The sequence below is a fragment of the Vanellus vanellus genome, assembly GCF_965231255.1.
Source record: "Vanellus vanellus genome assembly, chromosome: Z".
NCBI classification, from domain to species: domain Eukaryota; kingdom Metazoa; phylum Chordata; class Aves; order Charadriiformes; family Charadriidae; genus Vanellus; species Vanellus vanellus.
Window position 1 is genome coordinate 87,722,788 of NC_138908.1, and position 17,006 is coordinate 87,739,793.

Sequence of the window (17,006 nt, forward strand, 5' to 3'; positions counted from 1 at the left end):
ATTCTCCTTTGTTGAAATCACTTACTTTTTAACTAAGATCAACAAATTAACTTGACCAAACCAGAAATGGGCAGGAAGAAAGCCAATATTGATTATGACTATAGCTTAGTGTTTAGGGCACTCTCTTGGGAAAGAAAATGCGGATTATGACTCATACCTTAGTGAATATTTTATATTACTATTTTGACCACAAAGAAAAACCCCAAGTTTTCATTTTTTCAAGTTACTGAACTGATCAACAGGTACAAGAGAAATGTTCACGCTTCTCTTCCCTTATCTCCAGGACTGCACTGAGCCAGGAAGGAATCTAATTGAACTTGCTTTTCTTTTTTTCTTTTTTTTTTTTTTTTCTTTTTGAAGGCTTTATAAAACTTACCTAATGTCATCATCCGTGACTATGAAAGCTTTGCAGAGGGGCTGAGATGTATTAAGCCAGACGGCTGGGTTCTTCTCAACAGCTGCCGAGAGCTGCCCCGTGATAGGTGCGGAACTGGTGTGCAAAGCACTGGCAACAGCTGATAACAGGGTATCGTCATTGTTACCTGGGCCAACTCCTAGAACAGAGAGAACTCAACAGTCACCGGTCACATTTCGTATGCAACTTCCATCGGCAGAGCTCTTCTCAGTTTGTGAGGTCACGTACTCACGATACAGTTGCCACTGGATAGGCGGTTGTATCAGCTGAACAGTTAAATGCAAGTTCTTAAAAACGGCTTTGTAATAGCACAGTTCTCATTTAAGTGTAAGTTAGCATTTCAAAAGGCATCTCATTTCCAAAACCGGCTAAGTTTCTGTTGCTTACACTAGCAATTACACTATCATCCATTTTTTAATGAAGATGATCACAGCATAAATTTACCAGTCACATATTGAAATAGTTTCTTTGCAGCTTCGCGGTATTAATCCGTACCAGCAGAGTCTTTGCTTTAATGCTACAGAGGATTAAATTAATTCTGGAAAATAAACACTGAAGATTTTTACAACACTCAAATTCCCAAGAAAATCTCCCAAGCTGTGGAACAAAGTCATTAATTTTGAACTATGACTTCAACATATTTTAGACCAACTTTCACCAATAAGAGTGCAGTGCTGAAGTGTGGTTTATATTAACTACATAAATGAACTAAAACCAAACATAGTTTCGAGACTGAGGTATTTTGTCAGCAAGAACATTTACAATTGGAAGTTTACTTAATCTGACCGTAAACTGAAAACTTAAGAGCATCAGAACCTCTGTCCTTTTTAAGCATAAGCAACTTGGTGGATCTGAAGCAACTGCAATAAGTGAGCCCAATACCTTGAAGACCTTTAGGTAGCTCCATGGATTTTATGATTTGTTCGCTGACATCCGATGCGCTGAGGCCTTGTAGCCTCTTCTCCCAGAAAAGCTGAAAAAAAGAAAACAAGATTGCTCGTAAGAAACAATTAAAAAAAAAAAAAAACAACCAACACCCTAAATCAGCTCATGGAAATAAACAGCATTCATGATCAAAACAGCATCAGAACCATTAAAGACAAAGAGAGAGCCTAGCGGCTTACAAAACAACTTAAGAGTCCCATAAGCTACCAAAAAGGTAATATCCTATCTGCTGATGGAGCTTTAGTCATCGGGAACACGCTCGTATGGAATTACGCAGTGCGTGTGGAGCCGCTGGAGAGAGCTCAGCACGTGGGAGCAGGACAGCTGCGCCAACCCCAACGCTAACCAGCAGCTACGCCGCGTCAGACCCGTGCCGGCTTCGTCACCATAGGTCCCTTGACTTAGCTGGAAATGGAATCAAATCTTTCCCCTTTTAGGAAAACACATTAACTAAATTCACATTCATTTCATTTTCTATTGCCTTGTTCATTTCTCACAGAAACCCGTTTCTTGACCTACGAGATTTTGTTTAACGGCACAGATTTCCCTACTCACTCCAATCTTATTGGTCTGAAGATTCCTCCTGAATTCTGGGCTGGAGATTAGCCACGCCTATTCTTTAAAATGGGCCTTTTCTATTTAGCAAGGTAGTGACGAAAGGTAGTTAAAAAGCTGATTTTTATTCCACGGGAAGCTACATTTAATAAATAATCTTATTAAGGAGGTAAGCAAGAAGGTAGCTATGCAATTTCCTGTGGAAAGAGCATTCAGAAATAGTTTGATTTTTCTGCAGGATATGAGGGAGGCAGAAAAAAAAAATTCTATTTATTTTCACGCCTCCAAAACCTGAGACAAAAAACTAGACATGCAGTTATTCTCCCTCCTAGGAAATTTCTCTGTTGCAGCTGGGTACCCAAAAGCCTCAACCGAAGATAGGGCTTTTGAATGTCACATTCTGCTCTAAAACTGGAAGTGAAACAATCAGAGCATCCCCTTTCGTCGTCTGTGGAGCCTATACCGCTAGTCACACGTCATCATAACTGAAGCGTTGTACATCAGCGATTCTAATTCAGAATTTATTTTTTTTTTTTTTCAGTTACAGAGGTAGTAATGGCGAAGAGAAAAGCAACAAAGAACATCTACCTTAGCATTAAGGGTATACTACTGCCTGAAAATAAAAATGCAGTTACACTAAGAAAAAAGCAGTATTCTCCACAACATGTCTGTACAGCTTTATAAATCAGGAGGTTGAATGACACTTGTGTTGCCTGTTAGCGTTTTATTGAGATCTACTTATTTAAGCACTCTTCTCCGGACCATAGGACACATTTGTGACTGAGTTTAGATCGAAGTGGCTTAGAAAACCCACGCAGGATCACCTAAGTAAGCTCTTCAGGGTTTTTTTTTTTTTGTAAACTCTGACTACATTTCACACGTTCTTGACATCTCCGATTTGACAGCCTTTTGAAAATACCTGTTGCCACTCGTGTCTCATTTTACTAGAGCCACTTAAACTCCAAATGCCTCCTGTAAACTGACTCCTCGCTCTTAACTAGTATTCATTTTCAACATCCCAACCCAGGTTTGAGCTACATTGTTAGTTGAGTATCAAGACACTTCTTTTATCTTGCTAAATGTTAAATATTTAGTACCTGCAGTCATTCACTCCTGCTGTTTACCGCTACTGCAAAGCCCCCACCCCAAGAAAGCACTCTAGGTGCCTTGTAGCAGTCCTTACGACTCTGTGGATGAAGTGACAGTGCCTTAAAGGTGTCCGGAACGCTAAAGAAATTCTTCATTACAAAGGCAAAACCGGCAACTCACTAGCCAAATTCCAAAACGAATATTAAGATTCAGATAAATGAAGTCAAAGTAAAATCCTATCAATTCAGTATTTCATCACTGGGTTCGCTCCCCATCTTGAAGTCTCTACAAAGCTCATTCGTGTTTTCCACTGTTAAAAAAATTCACCCTTCGTTCCCCTTTCCCTCTCCATTTCACCGACCTTTAGAGATAACCAAAAGACCCACCAACTCCCAAATCCAAGCTATGTAGCTATATAGAATCATAGAATCATAGAATCAGTGAGGTTGGAAGGGACCTTTAAGATCATCAAGTCCAACCGTTAACCTACCCTGATAAAAACGCCACCACTTCTAAACCACGTCCCTAAGCACCTCATCTACCCTTTTCTTAAACACCTCCAGGGATGGTGAATCCACCACCTCTCTGGGCAGCCTATTCCAATGTTTAACCCTTTCCGTGAAAAAATGCTTCCTAATATCCAATCTAAACCTGCGCTGACATAACTTGAACCCGTTTCCTCTTGTCCTATCACTTGTCGCCAGGGAGAAGAGGTCAGCTCCCATCTCTCTAAAACCTCCTTTCAGGTAGTTGTAGAGGGTGATAAGGTCTCCCCTCAGCCTCCTCTTCTCCAGGCTAAACAACCCCAGATCCCTCAGTCGTTCCTCATAAGGTTTGTCCTCCAGGCCCTTCACCAGCTTTGTAGCCCTTCTCTGGACACGCTCCAATACCTCCATGTCCTTCTTGTAGTGAGGGGCCCAAAACTGAACGCAGTACTCGAGGTGAGGCCTCACCAGTGCCAAGTACAGGGGGATGATTACTTCCCTAGTCCAGCTCACCATTCCTGATGCAGGCCAGGATGGTGTTGGCCTTCTTGGCTACAGGTAAACACAAGAACCACCTCTGTTTATTCAGGATAAAATTAATTGGTGTGCAGCAGCAAATACACCACCAAATACAATCAAATATTACTGGGTTTTGATTCTTTGGTTCCCTGCTTAAATCAACCCAGTACACATCAGAGCGAGAATGAGGAATCAGGAGAATGGTTCGGTTACAGAGGGTGTACAGGAACGCTAATGCCTGTGGGGGAGAGAGAGGTGCTTGAAGAAGGACACCAAACACATAGAAAGCTCAGAAATTTTGGAAAGTGTAGTGCAATATTGACTGGGTGGAGCTTCCAACACCAGTACTCACTCAGCTCTTTTCGCATGGATTGCGGATGTAGGAAAAAGTCCGTACAGCTATCAACACCTCAGATGACTCCGAGGTCAATGTCAGGTAGAAAAAAAGCACTTGGCCCCTAGACACACCTGTTAAAACAAGACTGAAGCAAAGCATGTTCCTAGCACAAAGCTTCCAGCACCAGCTTGCTGCGTCGTTATATATAATTATTTCCAAACAACTCCAAATTTTCTTCTCCCCACATCTCCACTGAGGCTGCACAAGTCATTCTTACTAATCACATTCCTAGAGTTTTATTATGAAGTTTGTTCCCCACTCCTTTAGGAGTTCTTACGAGTCCCCTCTCAACCCCTGAATCTTTTTCTGGATCTTACTGAAGATTGACAGACTGGGAGAGTTGGGGGGGTTCAGCCTGGAGAAGAGAAGGCTCCGGGGAGACCTCAGAGCCCCTTCCAGTCCCCTAAAGGGGCTCCAGGAGAGCTGGGGAGGGACTCTTTCCAAGGGCATGGAGAGATAGGACGAGGGGGAATGGCTTCAAAACTGGAAGAAGGGAGACTTAAATTAGATATTAGGAAAAATTCTTTTCTGTGGGGGCGGTGAGCCCCTGGCGCAGGGTGCCCCGAGAAGCTGTGGCTGCCCCATCCCTGGAGGTGGTCAAGGCCGGGTTGGACAGGGCTGGGAGCAACCTGGGCTGGGGGGAGGTGCCCTGCCCGGGGCAGGGGGGTGGGACTGGATGGTCTTCAAGGTCCCTTCCAACCCAAACCATTCTATGATTCTGAGCTGGACCAGACCTGGACAAGTATTTCCTTATCAGCTGCACCAGGAATAGCTATTAAGGGACAGAGAGAGGGAAGGAAGCTGCTAATACAGATTCCGAGAAAGCTTTTCTGTCACTCCACTTACATGATGAAGATGCAACCGTTCCACAGCAACCCAAGTATGCATTCAAGTAACCAAAAAAGATCACGCAACTCTCGATGTACAATTCCACAAATGACCGGCAGCGACCAGAGGCCACCGTCTGCATAATAACCTGACATCTATCACCTCGCAATTTGGGGTTTCCTTGGAAAACGGAGTGGGCTCTCCAGGCTCTAGGCTTTTCTCGGCTTGAGTTCCCTGGAGAGTACCGTGAGGTGCAAGACAGGCTGGTAGGGTCCAATCTTCCTTCTTTCTGCCGAGAATGCACTGGTAGGCCCAGAAAAGCAAGATTCACGCCTCCAGGAAAGAAGCATTAGCAAACATGAGACCCTGTTAGTCAGTAACAAGAATCCTGATGGCACCAGGGTAGGAAGGAATGAGAGAAGAACCGGATTTCGAGACTCATCATTGCTATGACGTGGTATTTCATTACTAATGAAAAATGAATAACCGCTCTGACAATTCATCAGTCAGTTACGGGTATTCTTCCTGTTGGAGGATGAAAAATGGCTCTATTTCAGTTTTGTTTGAAGTAGTGGTTAGGGAACGCATGCTGAAAAGAGCCTAAAACCCAGGTCCTCCATTTACTGATGTTTGAGCGCTCCAGATTCGGAAAGACCCAGCAGCCAAGTGCTCCATTTCCTAGGAAATGAATCAATATGCATTATGCCAGAAGTGACCTCTTACGCAATAACCTCCTGCAGAGTAAGAAACGTATCCCTTATCGCTCAGGCTTACTACCCTAAGGGCAGCCCTGGTTTTTTTCCTGTGGCAGAGGAGCCAGCATCGGAACGCAATGCCAAGGTCCCCGGGGCGGTACAGAATTGTCACTTCCTCGTTGTTCTGAAACTCCATAACGGCCGAGCTGTACTACAGCTGTGCTTCTGAAGCCCTTTGTTTGGAGAATTATAAAATATTGCTTCCTCCATAATTGTTTCTCGTCCAAGAAAAGCTATTTGTGACTAATGGTGAATTATAATCTAACCCGTAATCTCTGTAAAAACACAATCTCCTAAGCAACTATTATTTCTCATTCAGACAACAAAGAAATGATAGATTAGCCTCTCTATTGCAAGAACCACCAAATACAAACATATTATGAGCTGCTCCTTTTCCTTAGATAAATAAAAGTCTATTTGCAGTTGCTCGAGCAATGGAAGCCTACAGGAAATTTTTGCTGGAAAGGAATCCGTTCCAATTCTGTTATTTTTAAAAGAAAAGCACCTACGTTCTTAACTTTCAAACATTCTTGGAGGGTGACTGGTTTGTACATAAATCAATCAATCAAGAACCTCAAATTTCATCTGCCATTTACTATTTACAGAGTATTGAAAATATTGCAGATGTCAACAGAATGATGTACTTGACTGAACGCACAGAAGAAAGGACAATGGTGTTGGTGAGTTCAGAGGTTTGTTTACTGAGGTGGTTTCTTCTATTTCGACAGCTACAGATATGTGCTCTTAACTTGCAGCAGCAGTCAGAAAGAGCTGCCAATCTAATTCAGAAGGATGATGGGCACAGCGAGTTTAACAGCACAGTCACCACTCCAAGCGGCTGCCTCGGCATCTTCCCAGCCCTCTGCAACCACATTTATTTCCACGCTGCTTGCCAGGTGCATTACAACCTGCTATACGAGCTGATTAAAAGTTAGTCATGTCTACGCAAAATACAGTCAACATATCTATACTGTACGGCAGACACAGCCAGCCTGCAATGTCGTTATGTTTTAAGATGTGTTTTAAAGGCTAAGCGAGACCAGAATGCCAGTTACCATTGGGAAACCGCCCAAGTCATTGACATTGCAGGCAGTTAAACGAGGAAATATGATTAACGAGAGGTCTTTTCAAAGTCTCCATGGTAAAATTTAAAAGGAAGGAGAATTTCTCCAGAAAGCAGGAAAAAAAAAAATCTTTCCTCTTTTTGTATCCAGTTGCTGAGTTGCTCGGCTCTGCTGCATCCATAATTGCCAATCAAAATTCCAGTGTTCCTTTAGTTGCTTGGGAGAGGAAGATGAAACTTAACAATCTCATTGGGTTCTTTCCACCCCTCCTTTTGATAACTCTGATAGATATTCACCAAGAAGCTGAAGTTTTCCAACCCTATCTAATTTCAGATTCCAATCCTTTAAGTTGATCCACAGGAAATAAAATCATATCTATTTGACAAAATATGAAATGCTAAGAGCTAAATGCATCTTTCTTGTTAAGAACTGCTCACAAGAAGACATACATAAAATGACATCCTGCAATTTTTCTCGTAAATTAGGCTTTTTAGACTGCATATATCTTATGCCAAAGAATGACTACGGTCAGATTTAATTTGTCATATATAATCCTATTCAACAATCCAATGCAATACAATCCACTGCAAATATATATGACAGTAAGTATAAAAGAGACTTACAAATCAATTTTAAAGAGCACTTCTGGCCTACAGACAGATGATGTTATAAGTAAATGTACCAGGTTTATCCTAAGGTGTTTTTAAAAAGTAAATACCCTCTGATTTATCCTAAGGTGGTTTTTAAAGGGGTTGTCTAGAACTAGAGGAATCGGATCACGTAATACTAACTGACTACCTGCTTACTTTTCAAAGTAAGCTTTGAAAAGAAGGATTGGCTTCTTTTTTAAACACTTGAGATAACGTTCCACGAACCTATTAGCCAAACATATCAGGAAGATACTGAGGTCAATGCTTTGCAAATTCAGCGTTATGATTACCACTTACATAAACATCAGTTTTACCAGCATGGTTTCGAGGATCTCTACCACCACAATCAACAGTATCCAACAGAATTAACTAGTGATCAGCGGGTCCTCAGGAGTCACAGCTCTCTCAAAGCAATACCTCAGGTACATTTGGGCCACAGAGTGAAATGAATGAATTTCGTATTTATCCTGAAAAAGGTCCATCGGCGTGGACCAGTGTGAACCAAGAAGCTCTAACACATGAAGAAGTGGATAAGTGCTCTCTACGTAGGACACAGACCCGGACCTTTTGGAGGCACCAAGTGAGCGTAGGTACAAAGGGCAGTGACCCATAAGAAAGAAGTTTGATTTGCAGCACCATTCCATTTGATCCAGTTAGGTACAGAACACTCGGCAGGCAATTATAGAATCAAGTAACTCAAGTTTAAGTGATTACGTAAAAGATTTACTGCCTATAATAGTTTCAGATAGTTACAGGACTTCCTCTGCTTCACATTCACTCTTCTCATTGAGGAATACTCAAATCCAGATGCACAAGTCGAGCATGAACGTGCCCCGAAGTACTGCTACATCTAGTGGCCTTTTTGCTAAATAGGAAGGAGGGAGAAAAACAAAGTGATTTTAAGACAGTAGTCAACACCACCTAAGAGGAAAATGACGGGTATAATTCCATGATGTTTTGATTCACCATTAATTCCAGTTTCAATTTCAGCAATGCTAATCTGACTTTTTAAAATCCAAACTGCTACCCTAAAAGTCAACAAGAATTCATCATAGCTTATCGAAACTTACTAAGTCTAACAGTAGAGAGGAGGCTAAAATAAGGGGGTTTGTTGTGGGGCGGTTTGTGGTTTGTTTGTTTGGTTTTTTTTTTTTTTTTTGCTTTCCTTGCAGGGCCCACTAGAATCTTTCAGGATTCCTTTTCTTACACTGGTTTATCAGTGGACTCCGCAAGATGAAAAAAAAAAAGCCACTGAAACAGTAAGAAAACCTGTCTCAATTAAGATTATAGAGGGTCAAAATATTTTGAGCAGGTTGGTATTTCAAAAAGAGGCATTAAAGCACTTTGAGGCTATTAGATTTGCTATTTAGGAACTTGAAGATACTCCTATCATTTGATTAGAGATATAGCATTCGAGAAATCTTCATGGATTGACTGGTACTGGTATTTGAACAAAGCCACACAGAGGAAGAAGACTGATAGTTTAGAGGAGAGCAGCCTAGTGAGTACCAGAAGAGCCTTCAGCAGCTCAAGTTCTGACACTACCTACTTCCAGGATTGTCCAGAACATTTCCGTTTTCTCTCAGGTCGAGTTCTCCACTCTGATAATCAGTAATCTACAAAACCTTTAAGAATGGCTTTAAGATGCTGTCTTGCAGAACTGTTGCTTGAAAAAGGCTTAGACAACCTCGCGTCACCTCTTGTGTGCGAAGAACTAGCGCGCTGAACCTATAGAACCAGCAGTTGCCACAAAGATCTGTTGCTCTAATTGACATATTTACCTATATGAAGATTGTAGGCAAGCTGTTATTAGTTTGCCTTTCCAAGAACTACCACAGGGTTTACTGCTTCAAGAAGAGCTGCTGCCAAGTATCTTCTCTGCCAACACCAATAAGCACATCTTCTCACTCTCGGGTCATGAAATAAAACTACTGACTGCCAAAGGAATTACAGTACTCATTTATTTTGATCTCTATGTAAGGAGGCAGGCCAAAGAGAATTTTCAGGGAATTCTGGTTAGACTGTCTTTTGAAAAGGGAGACGCAATAAATCTAAGCGGATAAAGCTTTCAGAGGTGGATACCTAGAACTACAGAAGCAAAAATCCCGTAAGGGATTTGGGCCAAGAATTGAAGAAATAGGGAGGAATGACATGGGAAGTGGTAACTGAAGAAGCTTTCTATACAAATAGGCAATATAGTCAGTGTTACAGCATGCACTTGAATATCCAACACTGATGTATTTACCGTCTATGTACGGGAAAGTTTGCACACCTGAGTACGAGAGAGGGAGAAGACAGTGACACACGTAGGGATTATTTACATAAGGAAAAAACAGGCTTTATCTGGAGGAGAAGAGAATTCAAATACGTTTGCAAGGCTGCGTTTGTCCAACAATCGTATCTCGACTGACAGGTGCTCCACATGGTGCAGGCTTTATCAAGAATAAAGTTTTCCAGCACCTTCAGTCCTCACCCTGGCTTCTCTACTTTATCTCAAGAAAAGAACTGTTGCTTTTTGAAAACTAAGTCAAGATCGTATCTATCGATATTTATGCCCCCTCTAGAGAGTAAAACATAGGAATGAACTGCATGCTACGTTCAAACAAGATGTGCGTGTGTGTGCATCTATGTATGCGTATATGACAGGTACACACACGATCAACGACTGGAGTTCCTCCATACTTTTGGTTACTAATACCAAAGAAATATTGATAGTTGTGCGATGGAAATCTGCGTGTAAAGAAACCAGATCACTGGAAATTGTTTATGAAAACTGTCAATTTGCTTAAGATTCTCCAGTAACTGACAGCATACTACCTACATTAAATTGCTTTGTTCCAGATTTCTTAATGAAAATTTTACTGAAAACTCACTCAAATGTAAAAACAACTGTAACAACCAATGCTCTCCTTTTCCCAAGTCTCCCACCTATGTCAGTCATCACTGCTCGGAACCAGAAAACAGCTCAAGACAGCGTTCTAGCTTGGAGAAAAGCAAGACAAAGACACACCAAGATTTGCTTTGCTATTAGATATGTAAGATTAACTAGTCCACTTTCAACGCAAACAGACACAGCATTTCTTCCAAACGAAGGATGGCAACACAGAATAAATGGGCTCTTCCAAAGATGCACTGTCGCAAGCAAGGAGAAAGGAATTTGATTGAAAAAGAACGCTGACACGGCGATCAGCAGATGATGACTTCTCGAAGATTTTGCTCTAGCTTAATCCATTAGAACCTGTCTTAAGGAAACAAAGATTTAACCTGGGTATGTTTGAAAATAGCCTATTCTGCAAATCTTTACTGGGAATTCATTCTCAAAAGACAAGGGATGCATTCCCAAAGATCTGAGCTGTGTTTGAAGAAAAGATTCTGGAAGAAAGAAAATAGGGAGGAAATAGGCAAGCATGAAAGGGTTTGGAATCCATCAAGATGTGAATTGCCAGACATCCATTTCTCTTGCCACAAAGGTGCCATAACTTTCACACGCTTTGGTGATTATTACTGGTTCAGCAGACATGACCAAAAGGAAATTCCTGACACAAAGTGTAGTAGCTCAAAAGGAAAACCCAAAGAATGCGAAGAGAATCAATAGACACATGCAATTATGCATCTTTTAGATCTGAATGTGATACACTTACATGGCCCCTGTTGAACTTCATGGGACCAACAGTGAGGTTAGCTGAGGCCTTCAAATCTTGCTAAAAGACATCTCAACAAGATGATCCAATACGGCTCGATATTTCTTCTTTTTCTTTCTCACCTGAATTTAGAGGATGCAGAGTCTAAATTCCTTATGTTATTTCTTACAAGAACAGCATTCAAGATGTTTGCAAGTGCAATATTAGAGGCAGCTTGAATTTCAAAGGAAATGTTGTTAAAAGTTAGTGACATATGAGTGTACAAAAATTTGAACATGCCTCTGCATTTACTCCTCACCTCTGCACTCCTAAGATAGAAAAAGGTCTTCAAGTTGATGATAGCCATGCTATGACTCAAAAAATACAAGGCAGACTTACAAACAATACCTCAATGCAATATACACTACATTACCCAGCCGATCACTCGTTCATTAACTAGATTTCCATTTCTTCTCAGCTCCCTCCTCCCCATAAAAAACAGAACCAAAAAAAGCACCGTGTGAACAGCTGATTTGTCATTGATATAAAGAAAAGCAGGTAAAGGAAAACTTGTGTTAGACGGGTTTGTGTTACTGTGGTTTGCCTTTACTGTAGTAGTAGAGTGAAAAAGAGGGATTTAAAAAACTAATTTTTATTGATTTTGCACAAAGTTGTTCTATATAAAAGTGAGGTATTACTTCTTGGTAAGCACTGTGTATTTTATAAGAACTTCTATTAAGAAGCTGAACATGAAAATTTATATTTGATGTCCAGTTGCAACAGAACAGTATATATCTGAATTTCAAGAGGAATATGGTAATCAATTATGAATGAAATTTTGGATTGAGAAATATTAATCTCCAGATGAACTGTTATTTCTGTACTTTTTAAAAAATTGTAGGTATGTATTACACACTTTCCTATAAGTAACCTCCAAGATAGGAATTCTCATCTGTAACTGAAGCACAGCTGAAAACAAGCACATTTTCAGCTTGTTTCAACTCTCTGAGCAATGACAATGGAACAGATTAACTCTCACCTGTCGCGGCTGCTCTGTCACTCGCTGGGGATCAGATCTTACTTTGTTACTGGGATGATTGGTAACTTTGGTGACTGGTTGTTTGAAAATTGACGCAGTTTGCCTGATTGGTAAAGTTGTATTCAAGTCTGGTTTTCCCTGTTAAAAAAAGAAAAAAAAAAAAAAGTGAATTAACAACAATTATGCATAAAAAGGACACAAATTAATGTTGGATTCACCCTCTTCTACTGATGTGCAAAAGAAGGAGACTTTTTTTGGAGTAAAGATTTCCCTTAAATGCTGTACTCAACTAACCTTTGCAGTCTTCCATTTTAAAGAAAAAAAATATATCACACTTAACTGGTTCCACACATTTTCACCTTCTTGGGAAGAACTCAAACTGCTTGAAAGTCCATCTTTTCTTTTGTTACAATATATATGTAAATTGTTCATTCTGAAAAGAGACAGCTTCACGATCAGATGTCAAAATTAAATCTCCAAAGCTCCATGAAAATATCTTCATAGCAAAGAGTTTAAAGAGCTCCAAGTCTTAAAGGACAGCAACTGCCTACATAACTTTGGTCACAAATTTCCTAAGCGATTCCCACATCAAACAATTTTTAAGTGCAGCAATTTATTCGGGAAAGAAACTAAAACTGTATCAACTTCAACGAGTCTTTCGACAAAGATAGTTTTTATCGGGTTTGGGAACTGATGACTTTCGGGCATCAGATATAACTTTACCAATAATATCTTGTAACACATCAGACCCTTATGCCCTTGGAGATACTAGTGCCCTCTCCGCAGCAACAACCCCAGAAACATTTGGGGTGGGGGAACAGAATTCTCCCATAACTGCCAAGACTGATGACGAAAGAAAAAGACAGATCACCACCCGCACACCATTCCAACTTTTCTAAATCTGTCACTCTATCCAAAAGCAGACTGCCAGTTCGAAGTGCTGTGCCAACAGGACAGCAACTTACAGCTTTTTGTTTGTAATCCCATTTCCTCCAAGTCCTGAACACATACTTTCAGTCTTTTCTGCTCATGCATTTTGTCTGGTATTTTTCTTAACAACTGAAATAACTCCCTTTTTTTTTTTTTCCCCAAGGATACAAAGGTGTGGCTGAGAAGACGTGATTATATCCACACAAGACAGACACTGAAAATAAATATCTCACGACACACTTTGTCCCAGTGAATGTTGTATCAAAAAGCATGTTCTCGTTTTTGCAGGACAGTGCTAAGCACTTCAACACATTAAGAGCTGTATCTAGTTTCTCACAAAGCAAAATGGTTAAGTGTTTGCTTTTCAAATGTTTACTTCTACTTTCTTCAAAAGGAAGAAAAACAAGTTATTACGTAATATTTCAGGTCTCAGAAGTTTCATAATTGGCTGTGAGATCATAGCTCAAAAGTTACACAATGAACATCGATATTAAGACTCCATCCAAGGGTCATGTTAAAAGAGGTGTTGATTAGGATTACTTAGACTCCTAATTTTGTGAGAAAAAGCAATCTCTTGGGCTTAGAAATGGGAATTAAATCTCAGTCTTCAAATCCTCCCCATTTAGATTATACAATTTGGACTACATGACTTCATAAAAGAGACTGTGTTAAGACCCAGACAGCACAGGCTTATTAGAAATTGCTTGTTCCTAAGCTGAACACTCTGGAATTCCAGATGATGAAAGCTAGAATACTGACTATAGATATTCCGCAATGATCTATGTAAAAATGACATTATAAATATGGCAAGAGGATTAGTCTTGTTAAGCAATAAGCCTTCTCTTCACTGCATCTGTCTCAGATTAAATTGTTATTTTAAAAATATGCAGCCCTCTTTTAGAGCTTTGCTAGAGCAATCTGACAGGGTAGTTCCTCCACCACCAGAATATCCTGTATTTTAGCATACCTCTGTTATTGCAAGGTGGGTGGCTGGTGAGAAACTGCGTGTGAAGTCATTCTTCCTCTACGTATACAGTCCATAATCTATAAACTAGCAATAAAGAGAGTACCATCTCTGCACTCCACAGAAAGCAATTTTCATCCTGAAGACCATTCTACAGAAAAGCCACTTAATCCCATAATACATCCTTACACGCTGCAATGGTTATTACATTGGCTGCTCCTCTCCAACTGTTTGATTCAGCTGTTGGGTGGGGGGAGAGGCAAGGGAAGAGCCTCCTTCTGTAGCCTCTCCAGGATGACACAGCACTGTTAGATCCTTCCCGGCAGAAAAAAAATAAGGAATTCCTCCACCTAATTCTAAGGAATGTAATTGATAAGAAGGAGCAACAGATTTAACGCTTCATATTTATCCAGGCACCTCAAGATAACCTAACTGAAGGGACGGTTTTGAAATTTCAGCCCTCAATTTTTCATGCAGATGGCAAAGAAGGTGATTTATCAAGAGCACTACGCATGTCCTTAGCTGTTCCACGGCACGACTCAATTCATACGCTTATTCGTAAGTTAGTGCTGCAGCATTTTGGGAATCCTTGCTTAAGACTGATTTGCACATCCTCTCATAAGAGCCAAAACCAGTTTTCCAAACCAAAGGAAGAAATACGCTAGATCATACCAGTGAATTCTGAAAGAGTTTTAGAAAGCTATCCTTTTAAGTGGAAGCAATTCTGATCACAGGTCTCTATTCCTACCGCTCCTTTAAATATACCTTGTTATTTTATACGTCTCCTTTCTTCATCATTTCCACGTAGCAGTTAATTCATTACCATATAATAAGGCTAAACCCACAAATCCCAATAGAAGTTTGCTGCAGAAATTCAGACATTTATCGTTTCTGGTTTATAAACTCACAGCCAGAAACTAACTCATCTCCTGTCCTGCAGTATTACTGCTTTCCAACGGGTTAAGCTGCGTATCTTTAGCGGTCTCCACCTTCAGCTCCATCCCTAACACGCTGTTGATGCTTGTCTAACTGGGACCAGGGTTTCCATGGCCAGAGCAAACGACAACAGAGCATGAGTACTTCTGCCTGATTACACTTAATAGTTTTAACCGACCAGAGAAATTACCATTCAATTAGCACAGAAGTCATAAGACCTTTTTATACAAAGCAGAAGGGAGAATCTAAGCTTATAAATAAATCTAGACATCATTCTTCTCCTTATGTTTCACCCAGGTAGTCCCAGTCGACTAGAAAAATACTTTCAGATACTTCGGTCGCTGCTTTTAACGTGTGCTTTGCATGATTCGTACTAGTTATGGCCTCATTTTTTTTCCCCACTGATGATGAAAATAGTAAGTCTAACATTACACTTTTTCATATATAGTGTACATTGTCATGTATAATTAAAGCATCTCTGATGAGCACAGAATCACCAACCAGAGCCAGACAGTAATCACACGTACTTACATTTGCACAAAGTATTCTGACAATGAACTTTCCTCACACCACGTAACTTAATTCACACCAGAACCTTGATAGACCTTGCCTGTCCTACAAGCTCCGCATTCCCTCATCTTGTGACATCAAGTTCAAAGTCCTATTTGATGCTTTGAAGTCCGTGCCCACAGGGCATGCCGCGCAGCAGCATCACTATTAGCGGTAAAATAGCTATTAAAACTGACAAAACCAATAATATTACAGAGCCATCTGCCTTATGGGGGATAAATGCGGTTTAGCAAACATTTCGAGAGCAAAGGTCTTTGCTTCAAGTTCATGAAAAATATGTACAGGTTCCTTTTGGCCTGTAATGTGACTTTAAGAGAAGATAAAAAAATAAATCCATTAAGCTTAGAAAAATTAAAAGGGAGATTCCTTCAAGCAGCGTGAGAACTTAAGAAAATTCAGCTACGTTAATGATATGGCCCCCAGAATTAAAGCGAAACCCTGATGAGTTATAAACTACGCAGGAAATACAGGTTCAGGCGCTAGATATCCCTTATACTTTTTATCAAGGCTACATACCAGAAAGTTGTCATTAGGATAAACTGTTTAAACTAAGAACAGATCAATTCCTAAGTACTGTAATTATAACCTTACTACTTTCCTACTTTATTTCCTTTCTAACCACAGCCACATCTGGGCCTTCTGATCTCATCCTAAATAAAGTCTCTCATTTCTGGCACTGAGTTTTGAACAACAGAAATAAACTCTTTAGTACAGAAACTCGCAAAGCTCACCCACCTCCAGCACCTGCAGATCTTCAGATGTACAGGGAAAAAAAAAAAGATCACATATCATCACAGGAGGCGACTGATATTCAGAGAAACTCTTTTTCACAACAAATCATAAGCCAGCCAGACATAAGATTTATTCATGACAACGGAAAAGTTTCAAGTACATCCTAATACAAATAAGTAACGAAGATCCTCACAACCAGCACCTCTCCTGAAGCTTGCTGGATAAAAGACACTACCTACGTATTTCAAAGGGTCAGACAGAGATTACTTCATCTCAGATGGCAATTAAGCTGACAATAGTCAGTTTTAGGCACACCTACAAAACTTCAGCCTTCTGAAAGACAGTCACACTGTGGGCTGTTACATTGCTTGACTACTCTCGCGAAACAGCATCTCTTCCCACTCTGGGAACTATAGCAATGTATCAGCCAGCAGAAATATCAATGTTCCCCGCTCATTTTTACTCCTTAGGAGTATTTTATGCTCCAACAACGGTTTCCAAAAGAATTTCAGG

At 40.4% G+C, this 17,006-nt stretch overlaps 1 protein-coding gene across 1 annotated transcript in view; it reads right to left on the minus strand.

Annotated features, from left to right (window-relative positions):
* MBD2 (methyl-CpG binding domain protein 2) overlaps positions 1–17,006 on the minus strand; it is a 41,574-nt gene that overhangs the window by 9,386 nt on the left and 15,182 nt on the right. Inside the window, exons 3-5 of the mRNA XM_082497452.1 lie at positions 12,362–12,499; positions 1,298–1,388; positions 377–554 (exon numbers count right to left, since the gene is read on the minus strand). Coding sequence (XP_082353578.1) covers positions 377–554; positions 1,298–1,388; positions 12,362–12,499 — 407 coding nt within the window. The remainder of the gene's footprint in view (positions 1–376; positions 555–1,297; positions 1,389–12,361; positions 12,500–17,006) is intronic.